Genomic DNA, 21,270 nt, shown 5'->3' with positions numbered 1-21,270 from the left:
TAAAGGTCACCTACCCTCTATCATCCTTGTATCTCAAGGACAGTCGGAGCCTTCATCCACCGATAAGTAAAACAAATATCTCTTAATTAAAATCAATAACATTAATATAGTATGATTTAAATTAATAAAATAAAATATTATCCATTAACTTGACAATTATTAATCATGTATAAAAAAATTGAAATTTAAAAAAAAAATTATCCATGTTCTTTTGTAAGATGATAAACATTAAAAAATCGGGTAAAATAATATAATAATTTACGATATTACATTTACATCATATGCATATGACATATGGCTTCCAGTGAATGAAATTTTTACTTCTCATATGATGAATGATCAATCATTTCTTTCTTGGTAATTTTCATTCCAATTACCATTTCCATCATCATTAAATCATTTTTTGATGCCAAACATTGGCATTTCCAAATGGCTTCAAAAAAATTAGGATTCTAATCAAGAATATGGTTTTTATTTCTGAATGGTGATTGCCATTTTAATCACCATAATTTTTCAACCCCTAGAATCTTTCAAAAATATAGAATAGTTGAAAGGAAAAATACAACATAAAAAAAAAATGACTTGATTTATGCTTAATTAAATTGATTTACCAAAATATTTTTAGGTTAAAGCTATTAAGTTCTAAATTGAGTTTTAATGAAACTTATTATAAAGAAAACCCTCTATAAATTATGGAAAAACAAGAAACTCAATATTAACTATTTGAAAGTCTTCAACTATAAATATTTTATCTTAAATTCCAAAAGTTTATGGTGAATATATTAACTCATCCACTCTCATAAAAAAACAGAAAAAAAAGCACTAACAATGTCATTGAGTTTAGTAGAGAACTTGGAAAATGATTCATCTTTATTTATTTTCATATTTTCAAATTTAGTAGTGAACATTTGTAACTTAGACAACTTCACTATGACAATACTCTCATGAGTAACTGCTAAAATATGGAAAAACAAGAAACCCAATATTAACTTTTTGAAAGTCTTTGACTATAAATATTTTATCTTAAATGCAAAAAGTTTATGGTGAATATACTAACTCATCCACTCTCATAAAAAAATATATATAAAAAAAAACACTAACAATGTCATTGAGTTTAGTAGAAAACTCGAAAAAGGATTCATCTTTATTTATTTTCATATTTTCAAATTTAGTAGTAAACATTTGTAACTTAGACAACTTCACTATGGCAATACTCTCATGAGTAACTGCTAAAATATTCCAAGTCTCTTTAACATATTTACATGTTGTGATCCTACTAAACCTATCAATACTCACACCATTGAAAATACAATAAAGGGTTTTTGTAGTAGTTTTAGTACCCTCATTGTCTATTTTATCCCATTCTTGCTTGGGCTTTATATTATCTCCTGACCTACCATCCTAATCTAGAAATTAGGGGTAACCACCCATATTTCACTTCCAAACTCTTTAAAAATAAAATAAAATAAAATTAGTACTTTCTCTTGAGGGTGGTTGCTCCCATCAAAGAATGAAAGATAATAGATAGATATTCCAATTCTTTGTGGTTCCATACCTCAAGACTTAGGCAATAGGAATTGAAAAACATTTAATTATTTTAACCTACTTTGATACCACATGAAAATTTGTTTTTAAATATCCAAAATTGCTTAAAAGGGAAGGGGAGAAGAGGTGAATAGGTAATCCAAGAAATTTAATCCAAATTTTAATTTTTATCTGCATCTTAATAATTTCAATAATTTTAATAATGAAGATAGAAAATAAATCATACATAAGAACACATGTAATGGAGTTTTCTTGAAATGCCTTATATGTAAAACAAAAATCATGGGTCTATGCTCTTAAGGAATTGTACACAAAATTACCTAATCTAAATGCTCTTAAGAACTTACGCAATCCTTCACGTCCTCATTGCAAGACTCTATGCTCCTTAGTGAATACTCAATCTCATGTTAAGGCTAGCAAGTCGATCACTATTGGAATATTTGGATTATTTCATTCCAAATCTTGAATCATAGGGGTCCATGTAAGACTATCATTAGGATTTCCAGATCAATCTAACAAAAGCATTCACAAATTTGAACCTTAAATCTAGGCGCTTAAAAATAATACATGTGATTTGGATGTTCCCAAATCAATTCCAGCTGGTGAAGAAGGTAGTGTGAATCTCAAAAACATTGTAATCTTTCTCCTAGTCGCTCTCTGTTATAGATATTGGCATGTGAGGATGGTAGAATCCTCCTTATAAAGATGGAGGTCAGGGTTCCTCTCTCTTGAAAATTGAATGACAAAACTCTTAAGTTCTAAACCCTTAAGGAGGTTTGTATAAGTTTGCTTGTGGCCTTAAGTTACTAGAGCCCATTTTGGACTTGAACCACTCAATCTAACCTATTAGGTCTTAGTTTGTTAATTAACTCAATTTAAGCTTTAATTAATTAATTAGCCCAATCAAGAAAAACAATTTATAAGCTTTTGCGTCAACTTGTATATTTACTAAAATGTATTTAGTAAACATACGAGTAAAGAACTAAAATGCCCCTCAAATAATGTGCCACCAAAGAATATGAACTTAAGGGAGGACCATTAGAACCCATAGAAAAATGCTAGCTCATTCATAATCCAATTCTAAAGTTGATTTAGTATCTCACTATAGAGAATCAACTGTACTCCAATATCCTATGAGATTAGATCTAGATAGAAAACTTGGGCTCATGACCTACTAATGGTTGTATATAAACTTTTCATAAACTAATGTATGTAATCTAACGAGATAAATGTAATCAACCTCTTAAGATTACCTCTACCATTCTTAAATCTTAGATCCTCCTATTATGTGGTCAATTGACACACGCTAGCTCACAAGAGCATGTCAAATTTCACTTAAAGAATTATTGTGGCTACAAATTTCATAATCATAAGTCTTTAGGATTACATAATGGGACACACTATCTCAAACCCATGAGATATTATGGAGCTTATCTTAAGAATACATGTTGTCACCTATCTTGATCAATAGTGACCTAATCCATAAGAATATATGACTACCTTAGGCTCTTACCTGTATGTTAAAGCTATATGAAGGTCTCAACACTAACTCAATATTCTCTTAAGGTTAAGAGCTCATGCAATATAATAACTTAGTGAAGTCTTGATTACTTGGTAGTCAATGCCATGACTCACCCAAGGATGAAAATATCAATAATCATAGATATATTGGTACTTCGATTTTACGGATATATTGGATATATTGGAAATATTGGAGATATATCGGCGGATATTTTGGAATAAAATATTAGTAGGCCTAAAATTGATCAAAATTCATGGAAATATAAGAAAAAACTCATAAAAATGTAATTAGAAGTATAATGGACATTTTAAAGTTATTTTGTTAAATAATTTGCTATATATATATATAATATGATTTATCATTGTTAGAAAAATTAGTTTAATACAATCTAAGGTAATCACCCTAGAGGGGGGGGTGAAAAGGGTGATGGTATCTTTTTGCAAATTCAAACTATGTGAATGTAAGAGACAATTATATGCAATTATATAATAAAACAATATAAATACAATTGCATATAAAGTAAAAGAGTAGGGAAGAGAGAATGGAAACACAAGATTTTATAATGGTTCGGCACAACCCGACCTATATCCACTATCCTCTAACTTCAATCCCAAGTTTGAGGTTCCACTAATTCAAGGTTTTTAAACCAAGCCTTCAAGTAATACAATTGGATTATGGTTCCAATCCACCCTCTTAGACTTTTGGTTCTAAGCACCCTTTACACTTTTCAAGAGATACCCCACTCTTGAACAACCCCTCAAGTGATACTACACACTTGAGAATCCCTAAGTGATACTTCACACTTAGATTCTTCCTCTCAAAGATATACAAATAATTTCACAAACTCCTAGTACAAAGCTTTAAACTTAAATGATACAAGTAAACTAGGATTAAATGGTGCACTAATAATATGCAAGTTTTAGAACAATGGTGCGCTCAAAACACTCTCCCAAGACTTAAATATATTAAAAAAATGTTTAGAAAGACTAAGCTCATAAAATAATGAAAATTGAAGTCTTTTTATAGAAGAAAACAACCAAACTAGCCATTGGGGGTTCGGCCAGTCGAGCCAGGGGTTGACCAGTTGACTAGCCGCTAGCATTTAATGTTTGACAGGTGACTGTTGGACTTTGACCGCCCCTTGACTGGACCTCGACTGGTTGAGATAGGGGTCGACCAATTGAGGTTCAACCTTGACTGGTTGAACAACCGTTCTGGAAGAGAGATAGTTTTTTTGCACCCCTCAATTGATTGAGCTGGGGGTCAACCGGTTCCTCATCCGGTTCAACCGGTTGAACCGTTTTTGGCTCAACAACCAACTTTTTCAACTTAAAACCTTTTAAACAAGTTTGGAAAACATTTGATACAAGATTTTAGTTGAAAACATGAAATCATCCAATTTTAAAATATTTAAAACAAAATAGCTCTTGGATAATTTTGGTGCATAAGTAAAGAATGTAATGCATGAAAATCCTAGTGCACCAACAACCTCACAAAGAAATCTTATGAAGCTTGGGTCTTGAAAAACACTTCTCTTTGAGGTCTTCTTCTTCTTAATAATTTCTCTTTTGCTTGATTTGTCTTTGTGATTGCTATTTTGGAAACCGTCTTGCCTAATCACACTTGAAATATAATAATTAGTTCTAAACTTTATTTTGTTATCTTCAAAACTGAGATTAACCAAATATTGATTTCACTATCATATTTGATAATAATATCCTATACGTTGATAAAAAAAAAATGAATTTTATAAGTGTTCATTTATTATTAAATTACATCAAATATTATTTCATAATAATATTATGATATTTGATTATAATATGTGTAATTTTAAAATATATTTAATATTAAAATTATAATCCATTTAATTCAATTGTATTAAATGATATATGTACAAATTTTTAATATTTAATTAATCTATTAATGATATTAAAAACATTATGAAAAAAATTATCATAATAATTTTTATATTTTTGGTAATCAATTAAATGAGATTTTTTCATTTAATTATAAAATAATTATAATTAATTTGTTCTCTAAAATATTCTTTTAATATTTTGTTTATATAATGACTTTTATTATTTATATATTTGGTTAAGAGGTAAACTGCCCTAGTGGTAGCCTACTTGCAGGTTGAGTCTTTTGTTGGGGGTTCATCTAATATATAACCATGCACATTAGTGCATTTACCATAAGAAACTCATCTCGATGATGAAAACAAGTCATCCCTCTAATTAAGACGCAGTGCACTACTTCCTTAGATTGATTACCTAGGTTTATAAATCAGCTATGGACAATTCATCTACTTGTATGGAACTCATAAGTTGGATCTTATGCAGTTCTTAATGCACCCGAGTTATGTATAATGCAAGTAGTGTAGACCTAAATTCTCATTATATACAATACATAAATGAGATAGTGAAATTGAAATTGATCATAATATAAATATTAATAAAATTCATTTATTGTTAGTTATATTATGTCATGCTTTTAAAGGTTCTATACTAACAAATCACTCCATTCTTTTTTCAAAAGGCCTTTCCAAATCATTATCAAAAACTTAAGAGATGAATATTAGGGTAAAAAGGGATGACTATGTTATTATGCTTATAAAAATCTTATATTTATACCAAAATCCTAGAAAAACAAACCCTTGAAAAAAGTTGAAAAATATGTTAGAAAAATGGATCAATATTTGAGTGACCCATGGGGAAAACATCGTGAGGCAACATATGAACATTCCTCGAGAGGTTTGAATGGCTGCCTTTGGGTGTTTTAACATCCCCTACATCTATTTTGCGCATTCGAATCCACTTTTTGATACTTTCTCCAACATGTCACTTGATAAACACATTATAGACATCCCCTACACTCTAATTACCTCAAAGGCATACCTCAATCTTTAAGCCTTGAATGTGATAACATTGAACTTAGTGCAACAATGGAATAAAATTGTTGACTAATATTAATACATTGATGGTATAAGTTCAATAAAAAAGAATTTAGTTTTGTTGAAGAGAGAGAGGATAGAATAATGGGCTAGGGAACAATAAAAAAAGTAGAAAAAGAAAATAATGTAATTTTAGATTTAAATAAACAATGATATTTTTAAGTTGATGTAGTATTAAAAACCTAAGAGTATGTTCATGTAATTATCAATAATCTTAGGGAATATAAGAATAATTTTTCTTTAAATATATTTTTGTTAAAAAGAAATTAAAAGAAAAAAAAATTGAAGATTGAACAAAAGGAGGAAAACAAAAAAGAAAGGGATTGGTTTAATAATTTTTTTAATTTTTTTTTTTTAAAAAGAAGTGATTTTGAGTTTAAATAAGAGTTTTTTTTTTATATATATATTTCATTTATCAATTAAATGAATTAACGATGGGCATGTAACAAACTTGGATGTCATTAGAAAAATAAGGGAATGTGTGCAGTTGTCAACAACTTTACGGGCTAATCATGTAATTTTTCATTATAAAATATTATCCTTTTTATTTCTCTTTTATTCTCTAATATTAACATCAAGTAGAGTAAATAGTATTCAGAGCCAATTTTTTTTTAAAAAAAATTAAGGATCTGGTTATCTCATATCGAAACCAATCAGTTATAAATGAGTTCACGTTAATTCTCTTTATATCATTCAATTTCACATTCATTCACACTCATCTTAGGGTTTAATCATCCCAAGTTACACAAAAGGCACTTAACCCATTCCATAAAACACACTTATTTCAGGTCTTGACTTACCCCGAGACTTATATCGGTGCCTAACCATCTCCAATATTATACACTCATCCTAAAAATCATTTTTCAAACGACCATTTTTCCCGGTAGAGCATTGTTGGATGCTATTCATATCATGAAAATGTTCCAATCTGTTGGCCAATTCATCTGTTTGATGTAAAAGGTTGTGGCTCTTGGTCACGAGCATGACAAAGTTACTTGATTAGGAGGGAAACTGCAATTTCTTTCCACAAAAAGGTTGAATTAAAAGGCTATATCATAAGCATATTTGTATCATATTCGTATTAAAATAGACCCAGCTCATCAGCTCCCCTCCTCACCTTGTGTCTTTTTCTCAAGTGCGTGGCCACTATGGTCGATCCGTCGTTGGGCATTGACATATCCAATCATTTTGTCTCGCTTCATTGCTGAGTCTTGTAGATTGGATCATTCTACACGGCTCAGACTAGTATAAGAGGTGGCCACCAAAGCGCAAAGGTGAAGGCTCAAGACTTGTGAGAATCGAAGACATGGCTACTGATAAAATCGATGGCGTTTCTCACGATTTGGTTTTGCTCCTCACTAGTGAGAATCGGGACTTCCTTGTCCGTAATAATGGCCACCAGGTATTCCCGATCTTCTCTGTTGTTATTCTACCATAAAAGAAAGATTGAATGGAACAACAAGCTTAATTCTAATGAAAAAGATTCCTTTTGGCCACACCCTTTTTCTCAATTCTCTCAACAATCCGGTTAGCTGAATTTTTTGAAAAAGGTTGTGGAAAAATGCGATGGAGATAAAGGGAATAACGCAAAGGAGTTGTTGTAAGACTCCTAAGCAGCAAAGAGTTTACTTGGCCTAGTACTATGAATTGGTTTTGGGTGGTGAAGAGGGAATTCATGTGTTAAATTCTTGTTTTACAGGTAAAAGTAGAGAGTTTGAAGGGGAAGAAAATTTGGCTATATTTTTCAGCATCATGGTGTGGGCCATGTCGGCAATTTACCCCTAAATTAGTAGAGGTGTACGATGAATTCTCCTCCAAAGGCGATTTTGAAATCATCTTTGTTTCACTTGACAAAGGCGATCAGTTGTTCAATGAATATTTCTCCAAGATGCCCTGGCTTGCAATCCCATTTTCTGATTCGGACACGCGTGATCACTTGAAGAAATTGTTCAAGATGAGGGGGATTCCAAGCCTTGCGATGCTTGATGAATCTGGCAAGGTTTTGAGCAGTGAGGGAGTTGAGATCATAAAAGATTATGGAGTGGAAGGGTATCCTTTCACAGCTGAAAAGATCAAAGAACTGAAGGAAAAGGAAGAAACAGCCAAGAAGGAACAATCCTTGAGATCCATCTTGGTTTCACAATCCCGTGACCATGTTATTTCAGCTGATGGAAGGAAGGTAAGTTTCAAAGGCACTGCTCTTTATCCAAATATTCTAGGCACAGTTAATCTCACATCTATGAGCTTGAACTTGGTGTTTATTGTTTCTTCCTGATGTATTTCAATCCCAGGTATCCGTGTCTGAATTAGAAGGGAAGTTAGTGGGACTGTATTTCTCATTGTCCTCCTACAAAGCATGCCAGGAATTTACTACAACACTGGCGGAAGTTTATGAGAAACTAAGGGCAAAGGGGGAGAGCTTTGAAATAGTCATGATATCGCTTGATGATGAGGAACAATCATTCAAAAAATACTTTGAAAGCATGCCTTGGTTTGCGTTGCCTTTCAATGACAAGAGCTGCGGGAAACTGGCTCGCTACTTTGAGCTCAGAGTCCTACCCACTTTGGTTGTTATTGGGCAAGATGGAAAGACTCTCCATTCCAATGTTGCCGAAGCTATCGAGCAACATGGGATTCAGGCATACCCTTTTACACCAGAGAAGTTTGTGGAGCTCGAGGAGATTGAGAAGGCAAAACGAGAAGCGCAGACGCTTGAGTCAATTTTGGTTTCAGGGGACACAGATTTTGTGATTGCGAAAGATGGAGTCAAGGTAAGATCTGCTTTCACAGGATGCGTGAACATCTGCTCTATGTTCTTGAATGAGACACGGCATCCCATCTCTTTTTCTCATTTTGCACTTTTCCGTCCCAATCAATTACAAATTGCACTTGTTACAGATTCCAGTGTCTCACCTAGCAGGGAAGAACATCCTCCTATATTTCTCAGCACATTGGTGCCCCCCATGCCGCGCTTTTCTACCAAAACTTATAGAAGCATACCAGAATATTAAGGCAAAGGATGAAGCATTCGAAGTGATTTTCATCTCTAGTGACAGGGATCAGGCCTCCTTTGATGAATTCTTTTCAGGTATGCCATGGCTGGCACTTCCCTTTGGGGACAAAAGGAAAGCTTCCTTGGGCCGCACCTTCAAGGTCAGGAGCATCCCCAAGCTCATAGCCATTGAACCAACTGGCCGGACAGTGACAACAGAAGCCAGAAATCTTGTTATGATTCATGGGGCTGATGCTTATCCCTTCACTGATGAACATATAAAGGAGATCGAAGCGCAGTATGAGGAGATGGCAAAGGGGTGGCCAGCAAAGGTGAAGCACGCCCTTCACGAACAGCATGAGCTTGTGCTCACTAAGCGTCGCATGTATAGATGTAATGGCTGTGAGAAGGAGGGACATTTGTGGTCATTCTATTGTGCAGAATGTGATTTCGACCTCCATCCCAAGTGCGCACTAGACGAAGACAAAGGAATCAAAGATGATAATAAATTGGAGAAAGCAAAACCTGGTGAAGGATGGAAATGTGATGGGGAAGTGTGCTCCAGAGCTTGAGAAGTTTGAGCTGTCTTCAGTAAAAGCTCCTTTTGATTTTAAATATTTGTTTCCATGGCTATGGTTTTTAGTTATATGTGTGCTTGTAACAGCTAGCATAACGAGCTTTGGATGACACTGTTGACAAAGCCTAGAGGAGCATGTATTTTGTCACAAGGTTACCATGGATTTTAGGTCCTTATATTTGATAGTAAGTAAATCACTGGTGAGTGCTTCCTTAATGCAAGACATTATACAAAGCTGGTGGCTTTGACCAAGGCCACAATTCCTGTTACATGCGGACAAGCCATAGAAGTTCCAGAGAGAATATTGAAATGCATTTTCTCAATTGCTGGAGACTAGGCTGCAAGGAAATTCAATCCTGGAGCCATGACATCAGGCTAAAAAGAAGAATAATCAGAAATAAAGCATGAATAAAATTAAAAACAAGTAATTAAAGGAGCAGCCCACATAAAATTTGATGATCTTTAGTAGGAATATACCTTACAAATTTCTGGGATTAAGGCATTGAGACCTTTTGAAGAAAATGCTGCAACTCGAGGAGCAGGAGGATGAGATCCCAATACAGTTTTTGCAGGGAAAATTCTAGAAACCGGTTTGCTATTCATGTAAATGGAATAGCCTTAAATGAGAAACACAAAGTAATTCAATTATCTCACACCGAATCTTCATCGTCAAAGAGTAGAAAAAAACCTTGTATGATTAATATAGGATAGAATCCTGTCCCCCGTGCTCCTTCCAACTCCACCAGCTTCTCTGACTACTGCACTCTTTGCCAGCTTGGAATCTGTTGAACTTTCAGCATGTTGGCATACCAAAATCTTCCGTCTGGCTTTAGTATTATTCAAGGAACTCTCCAAACAGTAGCTAGAGGGACAAGTAAACAAGAAAACATAACTTGAGATTTTTCATTTATGCATTAATATATAAGACTATACTTATTGTCAGGTACCTTCTGCTTCACCTGGATTGATAGGGAGTGAAGTATCCTGCATAGGCTTCTGAAGCAGAGATGATGCTTGTGGAGGCATTCATTTCAAACAGACTCAGACTTTCACCCTATTCAATGACCAAGAAGTGTTTTAAGAGCCTGAGAATAATGTATAAATCTACAGACATTAACAAGGAAATAGCATTACATTGAAATTAGCACCATCTCCTAATACGATATCAGATATAAAATCCCTATCTGTTGAACTAGCAGCAACAGTGATCATCCATGGAGCAAGGTTTGTTGCTGAACCTTAATTTCCTTCATTTCCAACTGAAGCAACTACCACTACCCCATGGCTAGCAGCATGCAATGACCCCAAGGAGATGGCATCATTAAAATAATCTCCCTGAGTCCCAACAAGTCTTGTACACTGCAATCCTTGCCATTGGAGCACCTTCTCTAGCGCCTCCAGCTGCCAAGCCCTTATAATTCATGTTTGTCACATACCGGCCTGCTGCTGTTGGGGCTGTGTGGCTGCCATGACCAGAACTGTCCCTAGGGGATTTCAATGACACAGACGTTATCAGATCTTCTTCAGCTTCATAGCCACTCAAATAATACCTGGCTCCAATCACTTTCCTATATCATAATTTTTTTTAAAAGAATAAGGATCCCTCTATCAATAAATTTCCATCCAATGATCTTACCAAATAAGGTTTTACTATTATAAAATCTGTCGCAAGATGATGCATTAAATGCTTCTCCTGATTGGTATTGTCCATTCCTTCTAAATATTTTATCAAAGGAAACAAGAATTAGTTTGAACAGTTCCACAATCAAGTCAAGAAAGATTTAAAGTTTGAACAATACCACAATCAGTCAAAAAAGATTTAAACATGCTCTTTGGATGAAATCCAGGTGATCATTAAACCACTGCATCACAACTCAAACAAGACATGCATAGAAAACAAATTCAATTACAGCAATATAGGGCATAAATATTGATCATTGTTGAGAAACATATATGGTTGCTAAATGTACATACAGGCATCTCATTTTAAAGGCTGGTTTGGCCCTATTTGAATAAGTTTTGGATTGAGCACCATACCTAGAAGCCATTAGTCGACTCTCTCTAGATTGTGCACCTTGTTTTATCATGACATCCTCTTCTTGTTCAAGTATTTGGAAAAGCAAGTCCCGGATTTTTCCTCCCTACAAATAGAGAAGCATTTAAATTTTAAAATAAACCCCAAAACCAGGGAAGGATTTTGTCCCTATATAATGTGACAGAAACCTATACTATAGGTAGGCAGACAACATTTCAGACTTTAAATGGCTACAACCAGATGGTGATTGAAAAATAAGCAGGAAATATCAGTATGGTGGCTTATGTTTCTCTCTGAACATATTTTTAGGAGAAAAAACTGTTAAATAAATGTAAAACCATAGATCAGTTTGAAAACAATAAAAGAAACAGAGTATGAGGCCCAGGATTGATGTGCTGAAATCTAAATTCCATAAGCCAGTTAAAAAATAATATACAAAACCTAATTTTAGTAAACTTGGGAGCCAAAAAAATAGAACTGTTGCAACCCACTGCTACCGAGATATGATCATCCACAAAGAAGAAAATACAGAATCAGATATTGGTGGGACACAAGATACATGAAGTATAGAGGCCTTTTGGTAATAAATTTCATGATAATAAATCACCTATCACAAAACAACAATGATTTTATGATAATAAATTTCACCACCATCCACAAGGCTAGCTCTAATTCCATACAAGTCAGCAACCTATCAAATGTAAATTCATTCAAACAAATTGATTAAGGATAAAAAACCACTGTCTATTCTGGACACATGCATGATCACTTATCTACAAAAAACTTACGTAGTTAACAGTGTTGAAAGTGAAATTAGCTGATAAATATGAAAGTGGTACACGATCAAACGCTGCTACAGGAAAATCAGAAATAAATTTGGATATCTTCCTTAAAACCTGTAAAACCTTCAACAAAAACATAATTCAGGTTAATAAAACAAAACTTGACCACATATTTTCTTTCACAAAACTGCTCGTAATCTCCTTTGAAATCTTGAGAGAGAAATTCAGGTTAATTTTTCCATATCTTTAAGAAAGTTTCTACAGAGTCCCACAAAATTGTGACAAGTAACTACAACCCTACCTCAAAATCTTTTGACCTGCATTATTAATCAAGATCACCATTCTTGATCAGCTCCCAGTTCTGTGCTAAATTCCCACAATATTTTGCATCAAAATTTTGTAAATATAATTTGCAATCTGAATATCAAACAAAAGTAAATATTAAATGCATATATGTTAAAAACCTTTAAATCAACCCCCTTAGCCATTTCTGTATATCATCATAAAGTCATTCCTTCCTATGATAAGGAGGCTGCTAGAAACAGCATAAAGGCAATTCCTCACTTATAATCTCTTTTCGCAACGCAATAAATAAGTCTTAACAGTTTCTTTATGCCTGCTAAGGCTAGAGTTAATACCTCAAGTGGGACAAATCGCGAATTGAAGAATTTTGAAGATATATCTTCCGAAGTTTCCTTATGCCTCTCTTTCCACTCCTCCTAAAGGTAACTGCAATTTCAAGGCAAAAGGAGTGATAGAACTCTAGAGAGCCCAAAAGCAAATGCAATAGCAAAATAAACAGGCTTCGCAAACTAAAATAGCAAAAACAGAGTAACCCTAGAATACAAATTGTTAGAGAAAATTTAGCGCGTGTAAATGAAAAAAAAGAAGTACCAGAGGAGCGACAATGACGATTTTGTGAAGAGTGATCACCACATGAATATGCAATCTGCTACTGAAATGGTAGCACAAAAATTCCTATCAAATGATTTGTTAAACAAGAGATTAAAAATCAAATTGAAGGAATCAAAAAGAAAATTTAACAACCATTGATAATGGATTTGAATAGAAACAAATCCATCTTATTTACGATTTTGATGCAATGGAGAGGTGGAAAGAGGAGAAAGGAAAATGAGAGAAGAAAAAAGGGGTTCAGAAATGGGATTTTAGAATCTAACACGGGAGAGAAATTTGTTTTACCTTAATTTGAAGGTGTAGGATCGTCGGAGTCTAGGGCTACTGAAATGGGATTTCAAAGAGGATTGTCGAAGGAGAAGGGACTATCAGATTATTTCCGCGACCTTGCACACCCTGGCCAATTGGGCCTATTTCTGCAGCCCGTGAGATACCGGGTCCAAAACCATTCTATGGTCGTGTAAAACACCAAGAGTAAAGATCCATTGAGATCATCACTCCTAGCCCAAATCCTCCTCCAAGCTATGGATCTATACCAAAAGATTCCTAGTCATATGGAATAAGAACCATATCAACAATAATAAACTCACCCTACAAATGGGTTTCATTTCAATCTTGTAGGTTTGTGCTTTGCTCAAGAAGGCTATTTCAATTGGCTCCCTAAGTTGTCCTCTTCTGGTTCTTGCAACCGGTGCTACAAGCTTTTACTCTCGTGGTTTCTTTCTTTTAATCCTTGTAACCACTACAACAACATTCATCATCCGGCGTTTTAAACACATTTAAGCCATCAAAGAGCTAAGTTGAGATATGGAAGAATCTTAATGCCATTTCGTGGACCCCGTATTTCAGTTCATGCGCTTTCCACTCGATGGCAAGCTCGATCTTTATTCTAAAATAATTTTTATTTATTAAAAAAAATATGACTTGGAGTCGCCACTTATATTTGTTTTATTTTTAAGAGGGTAAACAAAATAAGAAAGAAAACCCTAAATGTGACTCCTTATTTTGAAAAAGGTGGTCTGTGAAAAACCGGATTGGGCTCGGGGGTTAGGTTACTTATCAGGAAGGTACGGTAAAGACCGTAACACCCCTCTAAGTCCCTAAAATCGGATCTCTACTAATAAGATGAAGCTGACGTGGCGATCAATAGGAAAACCAACAGATACTCAAATCGACCATGCACACATGGGAATCAAAACATGCATAGAGAATGATCAGAATGGGAAGGGATGCATACCTGGGCCACGAACGAGCAATGCGTTATCATAAAAATGGGGTCAGTGTATAATAAAGAGCACAAAACATATCACATGCGTCACCAAATAGAAATTAAAACTATTTGAGGGAAAACTGGATTTTTGAAATTTATTTGAAAATTGAAGTTTTAGAAATTATTTGAAAATTGGATTTTTAGAAATTAAATATAAGAATGAGAATTTTAGAAATTAAATTTGAAAGGAATTGGAATTTCAGATAACTAAATTTGGGAATCGGAATTTTGAAGAATTATTTAAATATGGAATTTTAATAAACAAATAAGTGAATGAATGAATGAGTGAAATAATAAAGATTAGGTAAATAATTGCAAAAAATAGAATTTTAGAGATGTGAGATTGAATTTAGAGATTGAGATTTTGAGAAATTATTTGGAGACGAGATTTTTAAATATATGAATAAGTGAATAAATAAATGAACGGGATAATAATAATAACAAAAATAATCATTAAACAGCTGAATGTGAATAGTGGAATTTTTTAGATTGAAAATTAAATTCGGAAAACGGAATTTTGAAAAATTGAACTTTAATTATTAGAATTTGTAAAATAAATGAATGGAATAATAATAATAATAATAATAATAATAATGAGAATAATATTTAAACAAATGAACGTGAATAGTAGAATATTTGAGATTGAAAATTAAATTCGGCAGTCAGATTTTTCAAGAATTGAATTTTAATGATTTGAAATTTTAAAAGAAATAAATAAATAAATATGGAATAATAATAATAACAAAAATAATGTTTAAACGAATGAAAGTGAATAGTGAAAATTTTTTAGATTGAAAACTAAATTCGGAAGTAAGATTTTTTTGAATAATTAAACTTTAATGATCGAAATTTTTAAAAGAAATAAATAAATAAATATGGAATAATAATAATATTAACAAAAATAATGTTTAAACGAATGAACTTGAATAATGGAATTTTTGGAATATTGGAACTGAAAAATTGAATTTTGGGAAAATTAAATTTAAAGTTAGAGTTCTAGAAAATTATTTCGAGAATTGAATTTTGAAAAATTAAACTTAAAATATTGGAGTTTTGGAAAATTGAATGTTAGATATGAAGTTTCGTAAAATAAATTTAAAAATAACATTTTACGAGATTATTTTGGAAATGATACATGTATATATATATTCTTAAATAAAATAATAAATAAATAAATAGACAAATAAAAAATAAATGAATAAAATAGATAAAATAAATAAATAAATGAATGAATTTGAAATGTTGGGATTTTTAAAAGAATTATTTGATAACAGGACTTTCAGAAAAATGAAAATTTTAGTAAAGTGGAATTAAGAAGATGGCACGTGGGAGAAAAGAGAAAAAATAATAATAAAGCCTGCTGGAACCATGCCACCAATGAAGAATAAAAAATAATATAAAAAACTCATGTCTTTAACTTTTATCCACCAATTTGTTTAAACAATGTCATCAGCGGGAAACAAAAAGGCTTCAGCAAATACTTGCTCGTGGGCTGGGGCGTCCTCCAAATACCGTAGAACGACATGGAGCTTCTTCAACGAAAACCTATTTTTTAAGAGTCGTGAGACCCATGTCACCATGAGGTCCATCAATCACAGAACAGCCGAACGGGTTGAGATGGAAAATGGGTGGTTTGCGGCTGCTGGGTGCAGGAGATGGGTGTGAATAAGTTTAGAGAGAGAAACGGGTGGTGACGGGTATGTTAGAAAAATGGGTATGAGAGAGAAAAGGTGGTGAGAAGATGGGTATTATGAAAGATGGGTATGGAAGTGGTGAGAGGAAGTGAGATGTGTGAGTTCAATGATTAGAATGATGGGAAAAACGATAGGTGAGGTAAGTAATAGAAATGGAATTAGAAAAAATGGGTTTATTAGATGCATTATGAGAAGAATATAGGCATCCTGGGTAATGGAAATAATGGAAATGCATAAGGGGGTGAGATATGGGTAGTGAGTATGAGGGACATGAGGATGAGGGTGGCCATGTACGCATGGTTCCATGCACATAGATAGGAAATGGGTAGTGGGGGAAAATGGGTATGAAGGGTATGTGGGGTAGAGAGAGAAAAGGTGGCAACATGCATGCATTATGAAAGGTGGATGTGTACGCGGGTGGATAGCAGTGGGTATGGTTGCACGAAGTATAAGCAATGGGTTTGAAGAAAAAAATGAGAAGAATACGGTGAGATAGGTATCGGCTATGGGCAATGGGTTTGGGAACAATGGATTTGCATGCAGGAGGTACTGAGGGGAATGATGGAATGGTTTGGCTTGTTGTGTGATGGGAGTATGAGGAAAATAGGTATGAGAGGGAGGTGGTCGTATAAATTGCAAATGGTCATCTCGTTAAAAATATTCCCACATTCAAACAATGGAATGATTTTTGTTGATGATCATGGTACCCATGCAGCGCCGTTATTGCTGCTGCTGATCTTGAAGACATGGTTCAAAGTCGCGGTATCGGTCACTGACTCGGAGGGTCCCGAGGCGTATCGGTCTCGGTGTATCGGCCTGGTATCGGGCGATACGTAAAATAAGCTAATTAGAAAATTCAAAAAAATATAAAAATATTATGTAAATCATCAAAAAAATATATACAAGTAAATAAGCTCAAAAAATTAAAAAAATAAAATCGTCTCACATTTAACATTATTTAAATAGTTATAAAAGTATCTGCTCAAAGTTATTTATGATAATGCTAATAAAAAGAAAGTTATTTTATTTCAAATATAATAACATTTTTACTAACAACACATACAATACAACAATCAATTCCATGTTGAATGACGAGAGGGTTCAAAATCATCTTCATCATCAGTCCTACGACGAGCATACAAATTGGGGTGGCAATTCCCGTAGTGAGGATATGATTGAAAGAGTGGTTCATAACTCAAATATGGTGGGTGAGATGATTGGCTTGATGATCCAGAATCAAGAAAATATGGTTTCGAAGGCTGTTCGGGATCAACACCAGCTTGATAGTATCCAAAACCTCGATAAGCAATGCTACTGCTACTAGAAGATTGATCATATCCATATGAGTCACTAGCTCGTGTTCCAGTATTTGAATATCCCTCTGGATGCATCATTGGAAATTGATTAAAATCATTTCTACTAAAAGTACTGGAAGAGCTATCACGGTCTCTAAAGTTGTGATATGATCTATCATCTACCCCTCTGAAATACGGCCTTGATCCTATACCCAAATTTTGTAAGTGCTCATCAATACGGTGATGATTTGATCTATGATAATCATGCCCACTAGAATAATCATCATCACTGGGAAATGTAGTTAGTCTTTCCAAATGCTTTCGTTGTTCCCATATCCCTGGTCGATATCCATGATCTGTATCTTGTGTGGCATAGTAATTTTCACCTCCTTGTGCCCATGACATGCCAGGATCTACTTGACTAACATAACCGCCCCCAGTGCTACCATCTCCCCCAATACCCTCACTAGTGCCACCAACTCCTCTATTGCCCCCACTAGTGCCACCACTCCGCCTACTGCCCCTATTGTCACCATCATCACTACTAGAACTTGAAGAAATTGTTCTAGAAGCCTTACCTTTACGACGAGAATCAACATCTCTTTCTCTAGCTTCTTCATTAGTGGGAAGACCTTTATCCAACCAATCCAAATTATCAGATGATAAAATAGGCTCCTCTCCTTCTCGTATCCACTCATCTAATATATCATCATCATTAAAGATATGATTCAGATCAATTGGATTGTATAAATCTTCATTGCTTCGCTCTTGCATCAAATTCTTAACTCGAAGTCGCATATTGTAGTGCACATAAACTAACTTATGCAACTTTTTCATTGCCAAACGGTTGCGCAACTTTGTGTGAATCAATGACCATGTGCTCCAATTTCTTTCACAACCTGATGAAGAACAAGTTTGGCTTAAAATTTTAACAGCAATCTTTTGTAGATGTGGACCTTCGTCGCCATAGTTGTTCCACCATTCAGCTATAATAAAGAAAATGCATACTTATTAATCACTATGATATATTTAACAAAAAATGATGATAACTTCTTATTTGTAATAGACATAAATGTATTGAGTACCTGGAAGAGATTGATTTATTGCTTTCTTTGTGAGTGCACTTCCAAATTCTCCTTGGCCGTCAACAAATAATTTCACCTACATCATTAACAATTTTTTTTTTTTGTTAATGCACATTACATATACAAAATGCATTATATAAAGGTCACAAACTATTATTATACCTCGTTAATAGCTTTTGCTTGTCTATCCAAATCTGGCTCTAATCTCTTGATAACCTCCTTTAATCCAACTTTAATTTCCGGATGGTTGGAGAAATGCTTTGAATATTGGAACATTGGATTTAAAAAATACGCTGCCATAAGTTAAATAATGATCAGTTTATAATAATTTGTACTTAAAAAAATTAATAAAAAATATATAAAGAATTTTTTTATTACCTGCAGCATGCAAATGTCTGTGCAATTGACCTTCCCACCTTCTATCAATGACTTCCCAATACTTTTCCCATTGCTTGACCGATGCCTTGATAGCCAATTTAGCTCTATCCATTGCTTCATAAATGATTGATAGTGTGGGCTTTTTATCTTGATCAACCAATTTCAATACTTTGACGAGAGGTTCCATGATGGTTTGAACTTCTCCAGCCTTCTTCCAAAATCGATCAGTTAAGATAAGGTTGGATACCTTATCTCTTACACTTTTTCTGCTCCTATCTTTATTGAATTCACGCCACTCATTTGTTGTGCACATTCTCTTCAAATCAGCCTCATAACGTATAAGACTCTCAAGTGAAATGAATTCAGTGGCAAAACGGGTTATTCCTGGCCTTAACAGATCTCTATCCTTGGTGAACACTTTCATCAAATTCACCACTTTCAAGCTATTATAAATAAATCCTGTGATCATCTTAGCTTGATCTAATGTCTCCTTAATCTGCTTCATGCTTCCAATATCTTCAAGCATTAAATCAATACAGTGGGCTGCACAAGGAGACCAAAACAAATGCTTTCGCTTCTCCATCAACAACATACCGGCTGCTTTAAAACTTGCCTCATTATCAGTGACTACTTGAACAACATTTTCCTCCCCAACCTCCTCTACAACTTTATCCATAAGGGAAAAGATGTAGTCTGCTGTCTTAGGTATGTTGGTAGTGTCAACTGAAGAATGGTATATCATACTTCTATCACAATAAATCATGAAATTGATGATAGGCTTTCTAGTCCTAGAACTCCAACCATCACACATGATTGTGCACCCATATATAGGCCATTTAGCCTTCAATGTTGTTATGTATACCTCAAGTTCTTGCACCTCCTCTTCCAAATATGTATTTCCAATTTGGTATCCCGTGGGACCCTTGATGCCTGGACCTGCTTCTGCTATGGTATCAATCATTGATTGATAGTAAGGCCCACTGTCAGCTGCATTAAAGAGAAAGAATTTAGAAATAGCTTTACCCACTTTCTTCACGCCTTCAGTAGAAAACAAGCTTTTTATTGATTTCTGTTTTGATGGGAACATGTAGGGATCAATTCCTTTTGGAGGTATGCTAGCTCCTTCTCTTACACTGAAGCTACGTGTCAGTCCACGCTTAATCCTAGCATTAGAAGGTTGTGAGGAACTACCACCCTGCTGATGCTCTTGTCCACCTTCTTCAAAAATTCGACGACTTTCTTTCTTTGCTTGTTTCATTTGTCTTCTTTCAAAATCAGCCATAGCAACTTCCTCAATTTCATCATCAGAATCACCCTCGTCAATTTCATAGAAATTATCTCTATTCAAGGAATTCAAAAGTCGTTCTTTTTTTTTCTTTAACTGTGCTTTTTCTTTTGAAGTATTAGACATATGTTGTCTAACACTATGTGACACTTCTACCGGTACACGTGGACATCCTTCCACTTGTCCAGATATATGTGCGATGTGTTGCTTTAATCTTGTTATACCGCCATGTATAACTTTCCCACAATATTTACACTTTGTGGTTCTTCTACTACCACCAACAGGTTCTGCATGCTCCCAACCAATATCATGTTTTGAAGCCATTTTGAAATTTTAACCTAACCATGTATAAAAGGAAAACAATTTACTTTTCAAATTGAATATATATAAACACATTTATATAAGAATTATAATATTCAATTTTCCACTCACTTATATGTTTCATATTGTTGCCATATAAAAATAAATTGTACTAAAAAAGCAATAAACACGATCTCACCTAAGTTCATCATCTTTCGTTTTCCACTTATTTATATTTTTTTAAATTAAAATCAATGTAATTGACCATGTAAATGCATACCCTTCATTCCGTATTATTAAATCATTTATGATTATTTGAAGAAAAAAATTTCAATAATGATTAATTTTGTATAGTAATTTAATTTTGCAATATAATATTAATGTAATTGAGTAATAGGAAATTTTTTTGTCACTAATATAATCTAAATTTATTTATACTAATAGAAAATTGAGTGATATTTTTAAAGTATTCAAGACAATTTCTTGTACATTATATTTTTAAAAATTTAAAAATTCATGAAATAATTTAAAATTATTAATTATGTTTTATTTAGTTTATAAGACATATAGGAACAATATTTGAAAAGAAATAATAGATTATATATAGTAACAATATTAAACCATATATAGAGAGTATATATATTA

The 21,270-nt window shown here is 33.7% G+C and overlaps 2 protein-coding genes and 1 long non-coding RNA gene across 22 annotated transcripts; 1 reads left to right on the top strand and 2 right to left on the bottom strand.

Moving 5' to 3' along the window:
- Nucleotides 1-6,653: 6,653 nt before the first annotated feature.
- LOC117918662 lies at nt 6,654-7,255 on the bottom strand. The gene is made up of 2 exons (XR_004651916.1): nt 7,135-7,255; nt 6,654-7,037 (listed from the first exon to the last, which is right to left on the bottom strand). It is a non-coding gene; the product is annotated as an uncharacterized LOC117918662 (long non-coding RNA).
- Nucleotides 7,256-7,261: 6 nt separating this feature from the next.
- On the top strand, nt 7,262-9,780 carry LOC117918594 (probable nucleoredoxin 1). Its single transcript, XM_034835350.1, has 4 exons — nt 7,262-7,419; nt 7,717-8,196; nt 8,309-8,788; nt 8,916-9,780. Exons 1-4 carry the CDS (start codon nt 7,324-7,326, stop codon nt 9,579-9,581), a joined length of 1,722 nt encoding a protein of 573 aa, XP_034691241.1. The 5' UTR covers nt 7,262-7,323; the 3' UTR covers nt 9,582-9,780.
- On the bottom strand, nt 9,732-13,735 carry LOC117918600 (subtilisin-like protease SBT5.5). Of its 20 annotated transcripts, XM_034835364.1 has the most exons (11): nt 13,604-13,710; nt 13,298-13,358; nt 13,042-13,132; nt 12,705-12,820; nt 12,410-12,526; nt 11,624-11,727; nt 10,721-11,070; nt 10,546-10,640; nt 10,275-10,448; nt 10,064-10,181; nt 9,732-9,961 (listed from the first exon to the last, which is right to left on the bottom strand). In XM_034835364.1, exons 7-11 carry the CDS (start codon nt 10,796-10,798, stop codon nt 9,920-9,922), a joined length of 507 nt encoding a protein of 168 aa, XP_034691255.1. In that variant the 5' UTR covers nt 10,799-11,070; nt 11,624-11,727; nt 12,410-12,526; nt 12,705-12,820; nt 13,042-13,132; nt 13,298-13,358; nt 13,604-13,710; the 3' UTR covers nt 9,732-9,919. The 20 variants fall into 20 exon arrangements, 7 of the variants coding, with proteins under 7 accessions (XP_034691255.1, XP_034691264.1, XP_034691273.1 ...); XM_034835373.1 differs by lacking the exon at nt 11,624-11,727 and having other exon boundaries at nt 10,721-11,302; XM_034835382.1 differs by lacking the exon at nt 12,705-12,820 and having other exon boundaries at nt 10,721-11,302.
- Nucleotides 13,736-21,270: the final 7,535 nt, after the last annotated feature.

Source organism: Vitis riparia, chromosome 1 (assembly GCF_004353265.1).
Source record: "Vitis riparia cultivar Riparia Gloire de Montpellier isolate 1030 chromosome 1, EGFV_Vit.rip_1.0, whole genome shotgun sequence".
NCBI classification, from domain to species: Eukaryota; Viridiplantae; Streptophyta; class Magnoliopsida; order Vitales; family Vitaceae; genus Vitis; species Vitis riparia.
This window is presented reverse-complemented; position numbering and strand designations above follow the sequence as displayed.